This window comes from Octopus sinensis, linkage group LG4 (genome assembly GCF_006345805.1).
Source record: "Octopus sinensis linkage group LG4, ASM634580v1, whole genome shotgun sequence".
Taxonomy (NCBI): domain Eukaryota; kingdom Metazoa; phylum Mollusca; class Cephalopoda; order Octopoda; family Octopodidae; genus Octopus; species Octopus sinensis.
In genome coordinates this window covers 80,091,798-80,106,903 of record NC_043000.1, presented here as the reverse complement: position 1 = coordinate 80,106,903, position 15,106 = coordinate 80,091,798, and the positions used below count along the sequence as shown (strand labels likewise).

General features: G+C 34.6%; 1 protein-coding gene across 2 annotated transcripts in view; it reads right to left on the bottom strand.

The window, feature by feature from the left end:
- Positions 1-15,106, bottom strand: part of LOC115210515 (kinesin-like protein KIF25) — a 550,198-nt gene that overhangs the window by 242,513 nt on the left and 292,579 nt on the right. The window contains exons 7-8 of one of the 2 annotated variants that reach the window (XM_036502198.1): positions 13,048-13,100; positions 4,041-4,115 (exon numbers count right to left, since the gene is read on the bottom strand). In XM_036502198.1, coding sequence (XP_036358091.1) covers positions 4,041-4,115; positions 13,048-13,100 — 128 coding nt within the window. The remainder of the gene's footprint in view (positions 1-4,040; positions 4,116-13,047; positions 13,101-15,106) is intronic. The other variant, XM_036502199.1, reaches the window with a different exon arrangement.

Below are 15,106 nucleotides of genomic sequence, written 5' to 3'. Positions count from 1 at the left end.
AACAGTACAAAAATATATATATACATAAACACATATCAAGAAGACAATTTTGTACCACATTCACTAATCATCAGTAATACAAACACAAACTTCAAAATCATTACAATTGCAAGGCCTCACAATCTCTATTGCTCTTACAAAGTGATAATAGAGCAATATACAAATACTAGAATGCCTATGATCATAGTTCAACTGGATTGTGGATCACTAACCTGGAGTTAAACAACAAACACAACAGCAGCAAACGTTTTATTGGCAAAAGATGTGTTTTCTAAACCTAAAGAAATATATTCATAATTTAAACCTCCCACACATGCAATCACACTTATTGGGATGTATGCATATGCACATACACAGATCCATACAGAGTGACTGGTACATAAAGGAATATATATACCATGGCATGTATAGAAGCATACAAATAGCAGCATGTATACAGAGGTATATACATAGAGGTATGTGATCATAAATTAATGGTAGAAGCAATAATTCATATATGAAAGAGGAAAAATGAAATTTATCTGCAAACGTGGGTGACATTATGGCTGACATTCTAATAGTGAATTTCAAAGTGAAGAATTTGGTTTGTGATATTATTATATATGTATATCAAGTATATCAATTTCTTTGTCTCTCTTTCTCAATATATATATATATATATATGTATGTGTGTGTGTGTGTATACATACATACATACATACATACATACATACATACATACATACATACATACATACATACATACATACATACATACATACATACATACATACATACATACATACATACATACATACATACATACATACATACATACATACATACATACATACATACATACATACATACATACATACATACATACATACATACATACATACATAGACTCGTACTGGGCAACAAAGTACAAAATAAATCACAAGGGAAATATAACACTTTCACAGAAGATCCATGGATATACACATATTGAACTAGATAAATCAAAGAAATATGCTGTTGAACAAAATTTTCCTCACCCACAATGACATCCCAAATGTGGCCACTAGCGTGACTTCTGTGTCAGAATCAGGTAAACCACCACCTTACCACCACAACCACCACCACCAACTCCACCACCATCAACAACAACACAAATACCACCACTGCCCTCCTACCTACCATACCATAACACCCAGTGAGTCCTAGGCATTGTGGGGCTGCTATCCTCACCTCATGATTCCACAGACATAACAGGGAAGAGTGTCTAAATCAGGTCAGCTAAGATTCTACCTGATGTTGGCATAACATGATCACCAATAATCGTCATCATCATCATCATCATCATCATTTAACAACCATTGTCCATGCTGGTATGGGCTGGACGGTTTGACCAGGGCTGGCACACTGGAAAGCTGCACCAGATTCCAGTCTGATTCAGCATGGTTTTTTCTATGGTTGGATGCCCTTCCTAATGCCAGCTCCTCCCAGAGTGTAATGGGTGCTTTTAGGTGCCACCGGTATCTGCCATGATTTTGTTTGGCTTGATGGGTCTTCTCAAGCATGACATAATCCCAAAGGTCTCAGTCATTGCCTCCGTGTGGCCCAACACTTGAAAAGAACTCAGCCACTTTGCCTCCATGAGGCTCAACACACGAAAGGAACTCAGCCACTTTGCCTCCGTGAGGCCCAGCTCTTGAGAGGAACTCAACCACTTTGCCTCTGTGCAGCCCAATGCTCAAAAGGAACTCAGTCACAACTATGATTTCAATTGGCTTGATGGGTTCTCTCAAGCATAGCATATCGCCAAAAGTCTTGGTAACTAATCATTGCCTCTGTGAGGCTCAAAGCTTGAAGATCATGCTTCACTACCTCATCTCATGTCTTCCTGGGTATACCTTTCCCACAGGTTTCCTCCACAGTTAGAGATTGGCACTTCTTTACACTGCTGTCCTCGTTCATGAATACTAGTGTTGTTCTGTATGCCGCATTGTATTCTATCTTTAAAACCAATGTTTTTAATGCATCATTGTAACATCAAGCAGTGTAGTTAAAGGATTTCTCATCAGATAAGCTATATTTATGCTTATTAATGCTATTAACTTAGAATGCTAGAATTATTGGGGATAGTTGAAATTTATATTAATGTACTGTAATTTCTATAGTGCAGTACCTAAATCTGGAGTCACATTTATGTAATTAATTATGTTTAGAATCTTAACTACTGAAGTCATTAAATCCAAATCTCTGAATACATTGAATAACTTCTTCAATATAGGGTCTTTCATTCTTCCCAAAAAGAATAGTTTATTATCAAAGTAAAGATCAAACTTGATGAAGTAGAATCTCTCCTGCAGTAAGTTTAAGATGTATAATCCTATTAATTTACAAATCTTAATTCTCTGTAACAATACATGATCTAATGTCAGTGAAACAAAAAGCTATGCAAGGCTTAGAGGAAATCTATTTTACAAAAGATACTCACAACATATGTATATATTCAAGCATTCACAAAAATACATTACTACTTTACTGACCAAGTGTATCTGGAATTTAAGCAATAATTGTATGAACAATTAGGAAATCGATTGGTCCATTAAAAAACTTGTATCACCTTATGTTAATGATTCCAGAAAATGAAATTTCTATCTCTTGGAGAAGTATAGCATTAAACGACCTTTTGTAATTTTGAAGACAAAAAAAAAAGAATTGGTGAATTCTTTGAAAGACTTCCATACTATATAATGAGGAATTACCAACAGGATAAAATATTTTATTCCCTGCAGAGTTTGTTGTATCTTAAAAGAGTGTTGTATGATTAAAAAGGAACAGTCATTTATTCAACAAGATCTTTTTCATTTCCTTGTGAGTGATTTGTACATGTGGTGCCAAAAACATGAAATCTTCAGGAGATTTTGCATATAAAAAGATGTAAAGATTCCAAGTTATATTAACATGATAAGGAATAAATGAATGTATGATGCATTTTCTAATGACTTTTTGGAAACCAAATATATATATATATAAATTGCTGATTTATTTCACTTCGATGGGTTTGTGAGTGATTTAATTTAGATATTTTCCTGCTGTTTTCCTACATAAGAAGTAAAACTCAAGTTATGATGCAAGGAGCTTTAGTTTCTAATAAAATACACATGCTCTACTATATTTAAGATATTTACTAACACCTATTTATCTATCTACTTACCTACCTAACTACTTATCTTTCTCTCTCTCTCTCTCTCTCTCTCTCTCTCTCTCTCTCCCTCTCTCTCTCTCCCTCTCTCTCTCTCTCTCCCTCTCTATCTATTTATCTACCTGTCTGTCTGTCTGTCTATCTATCGATCTGTATGTATGTATATGTACACTAGAGAACAGTTGCCATATTCTCTTCCATATTGGCTAACTCTGATGAGCATAAGGTTATATAATTGGATTGTTACCTAACATTCCATTGTATTCCTAGTGCAAAACTGACTGGTAAGGTCAGCTGTGATGAACTATATATAATACTGTACATTTTGGATATTGTATTTATTTATGCATGCGTGCACACACACAGACACACACATATATACACATATATATACATGTGTGTATGTATGCATATTCATGTGTATTAATATATATATATATACATACATATGTCTGTATGTATGTATACATATGTATACATACATATGTCTGTATGTATGTATACATATGTATATCAATACAGGCATATCAAATACTATACAACATAAATTCTTGATTTATTAAAATTTTCTTTTCCTCAGAGGACATGTCATAACTACTAAATAGCAATTACAATGAGCTAATGAGCTCCATATGAAAAAAGGGAGATAATCTCAAGAATCGATGTGTCATTAAGGAAAAAGGCAAGCTTGTCTGAAGATAAGAGGACAGGCATGAAAAGATGCTTTTGGCTCAACAACTGTCTTCAGTACAACAATTGCCTGACCAGAAGTATTTTCTCTTTCTTTGTTTTCAACAGCAATATTGAAGTAACTTTTCAAGAGAGAAGTGGCGACAAGTGAATGAATCAAAGCATCTCAATAACATACCCATCGAGCAATGATGTTAGCATTGGCTGAACTTGATCAAAGACATTTTGCTGACTGTCATCAGGGCCATAGACTCTGAAATGGAAAGCAACACACACTACAATAGGATGATAATGATGATGTTGATGTCAATGATGATACTGATGATGATGATGACAATACTGACAATAAAGATGATGATGTTGGCAATGATGGCAATGATGTATTTGATGAAGGAGTAAATATCATATCATTACAAATCATAATTCTGTAGGCACTCTAACAAAAGACAGTGCATCAATATCAGTCTCCATCATCTACATCATCAATGTCAATTATCCTATCGTCCTTTGTATAGCCATTTTCTCCATGCTAGTATGGGCTGAAAGATACTATTTGAGGTAGTATTCTACACTTGGATGCCCTTCTTTTTGTCAAGCCATATCGTTTCCAAGTTAAGCACATTTTATTCAGTGTTCACATACTGAATACTGAGCTACAGAATGCATTGTTTGTACAGTGTTAATATAAGACATACAAAGAAAAATACATACACACACATACACGCATGCATGTGCGTGCACACACACACACGCACTCCTTCAGTTGCGATGACAAGTGTTCCATTTGATCCAACCAACTGAACACTCTGCTCATGAAATTAACATGCAAGTGACCAAGCACTTCATAGACATGTGTACCCTTAACTAAGTGTGCTGATGATTTTGCCAGTCCACCACTCAAGTAATAATGATAATAACTGTAATTAAATTGAAAAAATAATATCAACAATATTGATAATAATTTTTATAATATTGATAATATTGATTTCCAATTTTGGCACAAGGCCAGCAATTTCGTAAGAGGTTGCAAGTTGATTACATTGACCCCAGTGCACAACTGGTACTTATTTTATCAACCTTGAAAAAATGGAATGCAAAGTCAAAATCAGCAGAATTTGAACTCAGAACATAGTGACAAACAAATTGCTTCTAAGCTTTTTAGCCAGCATGCTAACAGTTCTGAAGGCTCACTACTTTGACAACAATGATAATATTGACAAGAATTTTTCCCATAATTGAATGAACTCTTTCATAATTAGCACAAAAATCGTTATGGTGTGATAATATTTCATTTGTTTTGTTTGAGAATTTGTTATTTCTTTGTTTTTTATGTTCAGTTTCACACACGCACATACACACATACATATACATAATACATACATACATACATACATACATACATACATACATACATACATACATACATACATACATACATACATACATATATACATGGTCCTAGTGGTTGTCTACTCCTTATGCAGAGTTTGACCACCTCTTGCACTTACACTTAGATCTATCATGGCATCTGATGTGGCTTTTTAAACCAGACAATGTTTTGAAAAGACACCCACATAAATTGCATATCTGCTTTGGATTACCAAGAGCTGCAGTTAAGTTATGATCTTTGTAGATCTTAAAATGTCTTTTGAGGCCTCCGTTAGATTTTCAGACTTTATGGCATACATGGCATTGACAGGTATGCTCCACGTTGGATGCTGGAATGACACTTAATTACTCTGTGGAGCATTTGGTACCAGTTTGGTGTCTGGTACAGGACAGCCTACCTCATGAGCAGGTAGAAGCTCTTTAACCTTTGTTGGTAATCTACCTAGGAGAAGGAAATCACCGAAATAAAACATACATACATACATACATACATTCATACATGATGGCTATTCACTCGTGTTGGAGGAAGATTATCATTGACCATTAAGAGCATTGTGCACAGACAAATTTATTCTTTCCACTTGTGGTTCTGCTGGTGACTAATGAACACAGCCCTTGATAAACTTACATGCCTGCAGATATTGCAAAGCAAGCTTCCTCCCATTAACTACATTGGCAGTGCAGTTTTGAGCAGCTCATTTAAATTCTGCATGAAAAAAATGTGTGTTTCTTTGAAAAACACCATTCCTTTCACTTATTTCCTCCATTGATGGCAACGACAAGCATTGCTTTATACCATGTTTCACATACCTTCAATTCTAAAACAGTTTACACTTTACACAATTCTCAAATCATACATAATTTCAAATATTGCCATGACTTGATTGTTATCTTAAAGGCACCTACACTTTTTTTACATAGCTGTGGCAATGATGAGTACCTTTGACAGCAGGTGTTCAGAAAGTTACCACTTATGCAGATACATGCTTTCATTCTGTTATGGAATTTTCCAATAAATGTTTTGCATTTCTTTCTTGGTTACAGCAAGCTATAGAATGCAGCAGATAATAGAGATGTTAAAACTTAAGTGAGGCTGTACCTGAAACTTTTTAAAAGTGAAGAAAGGCATTGTACAGAGCCCACACTCTAAACAATATATGTATTTGCCCTAAATAAATACTCTACATCATCCAACACAAACAAAGTCACAAGTGCTACATTAGTCTTCTTTTCCTAGAGAGATGTCTACATGAAAAGTAGAGATATCTCACTCCCAGCAGTTGGAAGGTCATTGACTCAAATGACTTCATCTGCACTTAGATAGGTTTTCCTGCTGCAGATGTCCAATGAAAGCCACCCTGCCCACCCTTGGTACGGTTACCAGTTTAGTTGCCAATAGCCTAACCATGCAATATACATACATACATACGTAGATACATATATATGTACATACATACATACATACATACATACATACATACATACATACATACAAACATACATACATACACACATACACACATTCACACATACATACATACATACATACATGCATACATACATACATACATACATACATACATACATACATACACACATACACACATACATACATACATACATACATACATACATACATACATACATACATACATACATACATACATACAGAAGCCTGAAATAAAAAAAAAGCAGAATTGACATGAAGTGCAGCCTGTCTTGGACACAAGACCACTACATCACATCACACTTTGAAGGTTATGCATTTGTAATCCAGGAACAGGAGATTGCCACAAAGTACTTGGCAAACAAGAGAGACAGTGACACTCTTGCAATCCCAAGGTGCAACTGCATGTGTAGGCTATGTCATGTTTCTGTGGAAGATATGCATGTGATTAGCGGCTGTCCTAAAATGTTGTCAGGGTACTACGATGTTGTTGCTAAAACAATTTACAATGCCATCCACAAAAAAAAAAATATATTGTCTAGAAATAAACTTAGAAAATCCCTCTGTAATGGAATACATTCATAAACACCAACTCAAGGAATACTGGTGGAATATTCCTTCAATTGTAAGCATAGCAGACTTGCTTGTTTGCTGTAGCAGACCTAAATATAAGAGACTGCACTGGATCACCTTCTTCCCCATTTCCAATATACTCTAACTTTACTGAGAGGTAATATTTATCTCCACTTATACACAGATGATCTGTTAGAACAAACTATACTGTGGTAGATACCACGAGAAAAACTTCCATATTGGCTTTTGGTACAAATGCACTCTTGTTTATATCATATGTAGGGAGATAAATCTTTGCCATCTCCAGTGATGAGACAACTTGATCATATAATTTCAACCTTCCTTGGTCTTGTCAATGATAGACACTTAACCACTAGAGATAACAGCTACTCACCTTCCTTTCTGCAATATAAAGGAAAACAGTGATAGAACAGGTGCTGGTGTCATATAAGCTGATGAGCTTGTTAAAAATATATATATTAATGACAGTGGTTTGTGTGAGGAAGAGCATCCAGCTGTAGAAATGAGAACCAAATAACATTTAGAGGCTCAAAGTATTTAGGAGCAATAGCATTTAATGAAAAGGGATTCAGATCATAGCAACCTATCCAACCAATAACAGCATGGAAAGCAGATGTTAAAATGAAAGTGACGATGATAACTATGACAACGATGATGAAACACGACTAGAGAGAAATTGATATGAGATTGAGATTAAAAATATACACCAAAGCAACCTTGAAGAGAGGAAAATTAATTAAGAAGTCTAATCTCATGCTAAATACAGAAACAAAGATAAAAAAATTAGACCAAATTCAGAATCAATGAATCAGATAGTGTACTACACACATATAAAAGAAAATATCTGTAAGGAACATTATAGATGCATAAGATTAATATTTAAACAGAACTAAATGTAAAAAAAAAATAGATCATAATAAAATAAGATAACAAGCATCAATACTCTAACTGTCCCAGTAATAATATATATATCTTCAATTGGATGCTAAACGAACTTGCAAGACTAGACAGAAAAACAAGAAAAATAATGACTGCATTTACGATAAACATGGAATGTTAGAGGACTTATGCAATAAGAAAATTATTATAAAATATTCACAGTAGAATTATCAGGATATCTAGTAAACAACAATGGAAAATGAATACAAATAGCTATGAAACAAGATATTTCTAGTCTTCAAGGAATCAACAGTATTACAGAAGAGAGTATGAAATAAGAAATAGTGATTTAGAAAAGAGAGGAAGAAAATAAAAAACTGCAAAAAGCTTCTAGCACAGACAGAAGATTGAAAATTGTAGGGAAGGATAGATCAACCCAAAAGGATAATAATCAAAATTAGCCTTAGAAAGATTTGAACTCAGAAGTAACTAAATACAATAAGGTATTTTATGTAATTCTTCACTGATTCTTTCAGTCTGTAAAATGTTATTGGTTGTTGAAACCCTGCAATTAGGTTGATTGAGTCAAGTAGAATAATGTTCTTTGGCTCAGTGCGTGTAGGAAGATAATGGCTTGTTAAGGTGTCAGCTCACCATTTACAATAGATTTCTGTTTTCAATACTTCACTTCAGATACTATTTTTCTATTTGGTAATTAACCAGAACATTTATATGAGAAACATTTACTTTCCTTCTAGTTTCCAGTGCCAACATTTTTAAATTGATTGTATGTCTATGTTTGTTGTGCTTGATCACTTCAAAGATAAAGTGTTTATTGAATATTAAGAAAGATCAATAGCTAAGTCAATGAGCTGATGCATCATGGATTAGAGGAATATAACAATCATTATAGAAGATATGTTGATTTTCTAAAAGATAGCATTTCTTTACTCTTTCTGAAAGAATCAGAATTTTCCACTTTCCATCAACTTGTGTATATGCAATGGTCTATGCAGCTTTTTGTGTTTCTTTTTCAGTTAATAATTTGTAAAGAAAGCAATCAATTTGATTAGTAGGTCTGCCATTAGGTATTATCCATCTCTCTAACTGTGTATATGCTTCTATTGAAATAACTGACTTCCTGCTACAAGATTATTTTTCAAAGTGAACAAACAGTTCAATCTGGTGCCATTATTATCTGAAACATGTGCCATTAGATGGTGTTGGTGTCGATTTGGTCATGTAAACAGAAGTAAGAGCAATTTTATTTTCCCCTCTGTTAGTACTACACTGGTTGGGTTTTCTCTGACAGAGCAATTATTTCTCAAGGCAGCAACACTTCTGTGGAATGGATGCAGTGGGTGGTTGTCTTTCATACATGACAGTAATAATATCAGAAGTCTCTATGTTTTACCATAAGAGTTTGGAGACAAACTGAACATTGATGTACATTTTGTTGTCACTGTTGTTGTAGTTGTTGTTGTAGTTGTTGTTGTTGTTGTTGCTGCTACTTTTACATCAATTTTTCATTGTGAGATGTTTTATTTGTTGGAGTTCTTGTATTCTGAAGGATAGATGTGGATGTCTATCTCTTCTGTTAATAAATCAACTGTGCCACAGCAAGTGCAACATGATCCTTTAAAGTTAGTTAGATAAACTGGTGTTAGGTCTCTTGTTCAAAAACACATTGTAGTGACCATGGTGGTAAGATATGATTTTATGACTTAGTATTCAGTACTTTTCTACCATAAGCTTATAGCTTTCATGCTTCCACTTTTACTCAAAGCAGTCATGTTTTAGTTGGAGTGAAGTATAGAGCACAGTTGAATGTGGATGAGAGTATATAGATGAGCCATTGGTACAGGTTACAGATAGCAGAAATAACCTTTAGATACCAGGGTTATCTCTTGATTAAATAATAAATCACCAATTCTCTGCAATAAGACAAATTAGCAGTGATGGAATAGAATATCAGGTGTCACAAGTAGTTCTATAAAATCCTGTAATATATTGTAATTTGTCTTGTAATGAAGCAAATGCAAGTAATCTATTTCTTTTTTCTTTTTTTATATATTGATAAGAAAAGCTGTTAGCCATGATGATGACACTATGATTATAAGATTATCAATATCTATAGGAGATATAGCATCTGATACAAGGGAGTATATTTCTCTGACAATAAAATTTTATCTTTCTATTTGTAGAGCCTTTCTCTGAGCTGAATATTCATCTCAGAAATATAATGATTTCTAAAATAGGTACAAGGTCTCAGATTTTACATGAAGGTCTAATTGATTATTAATTAACTCATATATTCTAAATAGAGCTTATTTTATCACCCCAAAAGGATAAAAAGTCAACCTCAGCAGAATTTGAATTCATAACACAACACTCTATATTGGATTATGCATCTTCAGGTAAGTGAGTATACCCTAGCACTTCACCACCATCTCTCTCCTACACTCACTTGCACACTTGATATCGCCTCTCTCTCTCTCTCTCTCTCTCTCTCTCTCTCTGTGTTTCTCTTGCTCTTCCCTCTGGCTAGGTAACCAAGTATCTCCATTACAGCAGCACAACTGTATTTATCTTCTTTCTTGTTAATTCTCTCTCTCTTTCTCTCTCTCTCTCTCTCTCTCTCTCTCTCTTTCTCTCTCTCTCTCTCTCTCTCTCTCTCTTTCTCTCTCTCCCTCTCTTTCTCTGGCCAGGTAACCATGTACCTTCTCTACAGCAAGACACTTGTTTTGGCCTCATTGTCTTAGTCACACTCTAATCTTTCATCATCCAACACAGGATCACCTCCTCCAATCAGTGCCCCTCCCCTCTCAAAGACGTCTTGTCTTGCAAGTTACTTGGTAACCCAACTGGTGCTGGTACCACATAAAACTCATACAGTCCACATTGTAAAGTGGTTAGCATTTAGAAGGGCCAGCCATAAAAACTATGCCAAAACTAATCTTGCTGGTGTCACATAAAATGCACTCAGTCCACTCTGCAGGGTGGTTGGTGTTAGGAAGGGCAACCATCCATAAAACCATGTGGAAACAGACACAGAAGTCTGGTGCAGTCTTCTGTCTGTCCAGCCTGTGCCAGCAAGGAAGGCAGACATTAAATGATGATGATAATGATGATGATGATAACTTAAAGTGAGATAAATTAATTAATTGAAAAGTTAAAATGTGTCTTATTCTCACTAGATGATTAGGCTAGAGTTAATCTTAGTTTAGCAAACTAGCTTATTGCCTTTAAGAAACTGAGAGTGTAAGACTCCCACTCAAATGGGTTGTCTGTCTATTTCAGGATTAATCCCAGCTGCTACTGGCATACATTTTTAGTTGAAAGCAACATAAAGAGAAGTGCCTTGGTCTGGCATACAACATGCTGCCTGGTCTGAGAACTGAACCCATCACCTAACAATTATAAGCTCAATGCTCTTACGTTGTGTTATGCACCTTTGGGTAACTAAATACAGTGGATATTTTCCAGCCAGCACTCTAATCCTTCCACATGGAACAATAGTAACACCAGAATATTAGTTTCTGTATCACTTTTATGAGAAAGGAGAACCAAGAATGTGTGACACATATGCAGCTCTCACACAAGATCATTAGTAGTATGACAACTACTTTAATGAATGGTCATGGAAGGAGAGGAATGGTGACACGAGAAAAACTTCATTAAGAACATTATTGATGTCATTAACAATGCAACAATACCACAACCACCATCAGTAACAACAACAAACCAATGAAGGTGCCTCTACATGGTTGTACAGCATGCTAGAACTAACAGTCAAATATTCCTTAAATCACAACTTAGTAGCATGCTACATAATGTAGTTCTGAATAATCCTAAAATGTTGAAATGTTTATGGCTGGAATATCTCAAATTAGGATTGACAATGGAACTAATCAATGCATCTATCCCTACGAATAGCAGCAGCAGCAGCAACAACAACAGCAACAATAACAACAACAGTTCAACAAGGATACTGTATAAGGTTAGTTCACTTGCTAGAAGTAGCATTCAAATTTTTGAATGAAGGTCAAGACTGAAAATCATGATGACCACAATCAGAGAATCTTTGATCATATGAAAAGTAGCCTGGAGTGAAACAACAACAATAACAAAAACAACACTATGTAATTACAACAGCCAAATAGCTTTGCAAATAAACCCAACTGACCATGAAAACTCAAACAGATATGTCAAAGTCAATTCTGTAACTGTATGCCCAATAATAAGATGGGTATGTCACAGTTGGAATGCTTGCAAAACAACAGAAATTCCAACACTGAACACACAAAGCAATATAGAAGATCACCTTGTTCAATATGCTTGAAGTACTAGTCAAATGTCAGGGGCAGATCCAAGGAGGGGGTGTGGGCTCCCCAAGAAATGAAGTGCTCCCTTCTAAATAGAGTTATTACGCCATTTTCTCCTGGAATTGTATTCTCTTCTGACCTTGTGTCCTCTCCACAAAAAATTCCTGGAACCGGTCCTGAATGTTCTTCAATTTATCTTTTCACTTTCAGAGAAATATGAAATAATGTAATGTTATTGTCAGAGCTCTGTATCTAAAGATAAAAAAAAGGTGAGGTGGTCACAGTTAGCATGCATTTGATCATAGTTTAGTTTGAGCAGTGTCAATATGGGCTAAACAACAACAAAACCAAGAAATATTTGATATACAGTTTCCATGGAATATCTGAAATATTGAATCTGTGACTCACACTCAGACATTCAAACAAATATGTGCCATTGGGCTGCCTCAGAAAGCCTAATAACAAACTAAATGATGACAATAGGAACAACAACAAAGTAATTAAAAGTCATAGCACCATTGTTGATGTATAACTTTTCAGATAAAACTTACCTCTCAAATTCAAACACCTTGTTATGCTTTGATGATCGGACACAAATGTTTTCCTGAAAATAAACAAAATGTGTATGAATACATACATACATATACACACATACAGATGTACATGTGCATATATATATATATATATATATATATACATATAGATAGATATATATATATATATATATATATATATATATATTATATATATATATATATATATATATATATATATAATATATATATATATATATATGAAGGGTGCTGAAAAGTTCCTGATTTAAAGGTTATTGCAAAGTCTGGTTGGAGGTCCAACCTTCCAAGTTCTCTTACAGGGCTTAGAAAAAGTGAAGGACTGCTACAATAAGTGTGTGAATCTGAGAGAAGAATATTGTTAAATAAAATCATAATAAACTGATCTACTTGTATTTTCTTTTACCCAAGGTCAGGAACTTTTCAGCACACACTCATATATATATATATATATACATATAGATAGATATATATATAGATATATATACTTTATTTAAAGCAGCAGAAAATTCAACAAAACCTGTTACTCTGGATAGAATTGACATATCGGTTCTATTCTAGCAAAAACTGTCCGATGAACGGCAACGCGAAACTCAGAGTAACAGATTTTGTTGAATTTTCAGCTGCTTTAAATAAAGCATATTACTCTACCACTGGTATTTGAGTACTCTTTTTTCCACCTTGTTTCACATTTATGTGTTTACTCCGGTATATATATATATATATATATATATATACAGGCATACATATTATCATCATCACCATCATCATTTAATGTCTGTTTTCCATGCCTGCATGGATTGGATAGTTTAACGGGAGATGTAAGCCAGAGAGCTGCACCAGGCTCCAATTGTCTGTTTTGGTATGGTTTCTATAGCTGGATGCCCTTCCTAATACCTACCACTTTACAGAGTGTACTAGATGCTTTTTAGATGGTGCCAGTACAAGTACTTTTTACATGGTACTAGCATAGGTGCTTTTTATATGGTACCAGCATGGGTGCTTTTTATGTGGTATCAGCACCTGAAGGGTGATCATTAGCTTGCAGGACAAGAGACTCTCAGCTGAGAGAAGGAGTAGAACCGAGAGAAGTGGTCATGTGCTAGGTGAGAGGTTAGAGTATAATAGAAGGACAGGAAATACTGTCTTACTACCCCAGTAGGACAAGCAAAAAGAGGGAGATGTGATAGAGTTAGGGAGAAAGATAGAGACAGTCAGAGTCTATTGTGGCACAGAAGATTCATTCCAAACTCAAGTTATCAGGTTATAAATTTCAGATGAAATTTGATCCCCACCTGCTCTCAGAATTTCAACTGGAATACCATCCAATCCAGGAGCTTTACCTGATCTCCGTTTACATAATGTGTTGCACTCTTTTTGCAGAATGTTGTTTATGATATGCATGTTTACAGCAGATGGATTGCGAAAAAGATCTGCAAAGTATTCATTATTCGAGGAGGATCTTTACTAACCACATTTCCATCTTTCGACTTCAAGGGAACATATGATGAAGATTGCAGTCCAAAAGCAATAAACTATAGAAACTTTTAATGTCCTGTCCTAGGCTGCTTGTACTTCCTCAGATAAATTTAAGCCTCTTGAGTTCTTTTTGCAAGTCTGCTTCCTGAGAATTGTACAACTTTTCTAGTTGCACTTTGTTTTTAACCTTCAAAATGAACTTTGCAAAATCTCTTCTGAAACAACAGCAAAATCTGTGGTTGTTTTAGCAGCTCTACATCAATTTTCTTTGGTACTTGTACACCTGTGCTACTAATCTTCTTATGGACCCTGAACATGAACTTGGCCCTAACCATTTTGTGGTCTGGATCACAATCAGTACCTTACAATACTCTGAGACTGTACAAATCTAGTAAATCAGTTTATACATATATATATATATATATATATATATATATATATATATATATATATATATATATATATATATATATATATATATATATATATGTATATGTATATATATACACACAAATACACACACACACACAGTCAAAAGGAAGAGTAAGAATGGTTAGGC